Raw genomic sequence first — 2,931 nt, forward strand, 5'->3', positions numbered from 1 at the left:
CAGCCCTAGCCCTCCATGCCCCCCCTCACATATCCCACCCCCCAACCGTGCTTGGGGACCAGCCCCAGTCCCTCCACGCGCCCTCCCTCCCATGTACCCTCTCCGGCCCCTCTTGGGGACCAGCCCCAGCCCCTACACACACATCCGCCCAGTTCCCCCCCCCCCGCCCCCCCCGCCCCGCCTCGGGGCCCCCCCCCTCCCCCCCCCCCAGCCCCGTCCCCCCCCCCCCCCCGGCCCTGCTTGGAGACTGGCCCCTCCGGACGCAAACCCCCTTCCAGCTCACAGACAAGCCCCGTGCTCCCTGGCACCTGCTCTGGGCCCAGCCCAGCCCGGCCAACCCTCCACACCCCCACCAGGCCCAGCGCAGGGGCTCCAGGGCTCCATCCCCAGCTGTGGTCCCCCTGTTCAGGGACCACCCAGGGACAGGGCTCAACCCCCCCCCTGCCCGGTCCCTCCATACGCACCCCCCTGAGGCAGGCTCTGGGTCAGGATCCCGGCCTCTCCCGTCAGAGGTTTCAGTGCGTGGCTCAGCAGGACAGGAGACAGCCCCGTGGCCTGGGCCAGGGTCTCCACAGCAACTTCCTGCGGCGCAAAGGAGACAGGAAGTGAATACGCAGGGGCAGGGCCATGGCGGTGGGGCGACAGCTCTGGGGGCCGGGACAGGCCAACCGGGCCAGGTGTCTTGGGGCCACGGCCCAGGGGCTGGGGCAATGGGGCGAGGTCTCTGGGGGCCGTGGCATGGGGGCAAGGTCGCTGGGGGCTGTGGGGGAGGGGCCGGAGGGGGGGCTGAGGGGCAAAGGGGAGAGAGAATAACACAGATTCCTCTGGCACAAGCCACTCGGGGGAAACAGCGGCTGCTTGGCCACAGGGGGGCAGGGACCAGGGCCGTGGAGATGAGAGTCCAAGGGCTCGGGAGGTGGTGGGGGACGACACGAGGGAAGGGGGGTGTCTGCCCGGGGGTGGGGACAGACCGTCTCTGCCCCATACGGATGAGCTGGGGGGAAGGCGCTCTGTGCTGCAAGGACAGGAGCAGTTGGTGCCCCATTTACACCAGCTGTGGGGTCCCACCCCCCAGGGGAGCGGGGGTCCCACCTGGGCGCTGTTGAAGCCCAGCAGGATGTACATCTGCAGGGTGGAGACGTGCAGGGTGGTGCTGCCCGCGAACCGGAGCTCCGCGTGGCCCAGCCACGTCCACTGCAGGCGCCGCGGCTTTGTGTGCTCCAGGCCAAACCGGCTCTGACCTGCAAGAGACGCGGCCAGTCCCAGCAGAGCCACCAGAGCGCCGGGCCCGCGGGGTCCCCGAGCCAGCCGGGGCTGCCCCCCACCCCCCAGGCGGGGCTGGAGCTCACCCCACTGCTCAGCCTAGCCCCCGTTCCCCACCCTCCCCCTGGTGCCCCCTCTCCAGTCACACGCCGCTCCCCGCCACCACCATGGGGCACAGTGTCCACCCCCCAGCCCCTGCCCGGCCCAGTCGCCCCCCCCAGCGCCCAGACTCACTGTTGGTGTAGAAGTCGGCGAACCGCGCCAAGTAGCCCCCGAGGGGCCGCGGGAAACACCTGCTGGGATCCTCCAGGTAGCAGAGCGGGGAGACGGTCCAGCAGCGCGGGGACAGGGCCAGCACCTTCACGTCCGGCTCCTCCTCCGGCTCGGCCGGCTCCTCCTCCATCGCCTGGGGATGGGCGCAGGGGTGCCAGGGGTCAGGCTCCCGCCAGGGGCTCATCTGTGGCACCTCCTGGGAAGGGAGGGGGCACGGCCCAGACCCCGCCCCCCAGGGGAAGGGAGGGGGCACGGCACAGACCCCGCCCCCTGGGGGAAGGGAGGGGGCACGGCACAGACCCCGCCCTGCCCAGACCCCGCCCCCCTCCCCAGCCCTCCATGTGCCCCCCCCATGTGCCCGGGGAAGGGAGGGGGAACCGCACAGACCCCGCCCCCCTCCCCAGCCCCCCATGTGCCCGGGGAAGGGAGGGGGCACAGCCCAGACCCCGCCCCGCCCGGGTTCTCACCGCATCCTCCTGGCCCGCGTCCAGCTCCAGCAGGCGCTTGTCGAGCTGCTGCAGCTGGAAGAGGTGGAATTGCTGCTGCAGCTCCTCCGACTCACTCAGGCTCTTCAGCATCTGCTGGGGGAAGCGATTGGGGAAGCAGAGCCCGATCTGCTCCACGACGGCCCGTTCCAGCCACACGTTCCCCTGGGCCAGGAGCCGGTCGCCCAGGTAATACCTGCAACGGCAGCCGGCGTCAGGGCGGGGCCAGAGCCCCCGACTCCCTCCCCGGCCCCTAGACCTGGAGCCACCCCCAATTCCCATCCCGGAACCCCCCCGGGACCCTCCATGCCTTCGCTATGGCCTGGAGCAGGGCGTGCCGGCCGGCCGGCAGCTGGTGAACGCTGTGGGGCCCGGGGCTGGGCCTGACCCAGCCTGTGGGCCCTGCAGTGCCCTGCTGCCCCCCTGCAAGCCACGGCTGGGGACACAGGCTCTGGGCTGGTGGCCGGGGTCCGGCTGGACTTTGGGGAGCCCACGGCCCGAGCCGAGCCAGAGCCCCCATGACAAGCCAGGCACCAGCACCCGCTGATGCGCCGGGCAAAGCCAGAGCCCAGGCCGGGCGGGGGGCACAGCTCCCCACGCCCCCGGCTGGGGCCCCTCACCGGTAGAAGTGCTCGAAGGTGTTGGCGAGCTCCAGGCCGGAGAGGAAGAGGATGGGCTCCAGGCTCTGCTGCAGCCGATGCAGCGACTCCACGTTGCCCGCGTCCGTCTGGCTCTCCTGGATCCGCTGGTCCACGTAGCGAGCGAACTGCTCGCTCACCTGGGGGGGAGAGCGCCAGCTGCCAGGGCCTGCTCGGGGCGGCTCCCCACGGCAGCTCAGGGGACACCCACATGATGGGGGGGCCCTGGGGGAGGGAACAGTCCTGCGGAGGGGGAGGCCACTCCCTAGGAG

At 72.1% G+C, this 2,931-nt stretch overlaps 1 protein-coding gene across 1 annotated transcript; it reads right to left on the bottom strand.

Moving 5' to 3' along the window:
• Positions 1–464: 464 nt before the first annotated feature.
• LOC113409087 (cullin-9-like) lies at positions 465–2,799 on the bottom strand (the record flags this gene model as incomplete). The annotated part of the gene is made up of 5 exons (XM_026662679.1): positions 465–582; positions 1,093–1,241; positions 1,498–1,669; positions 2,004–2,217; positions 2,642–2,799. Coding segments are annotated over 5 exons (811 nt in total), but the record flags the coding sequence as incomplete, so codon positions are not given.
• Between the last annotated feature and the right edge of the window lie 132 nt (positions 2,800–2,931).

The sequence above is a fragment of the Terrapene carolina genome, unplaced genomic scaffold (assembly GCF_002925995.2).
Source record: "Terrapene carolina triunguis isolate 2854851 unplaced genomic scaffold, T_m_triunguis-2.0 Scaffold29479, whole genome shotgun sequence".
In the NCBI taxonomy this organism is placed as follows: Eukaryota; Metazoa; Chordata; order Testudines; family Emydidae; genus Terrapene; species Terrapene triunguis.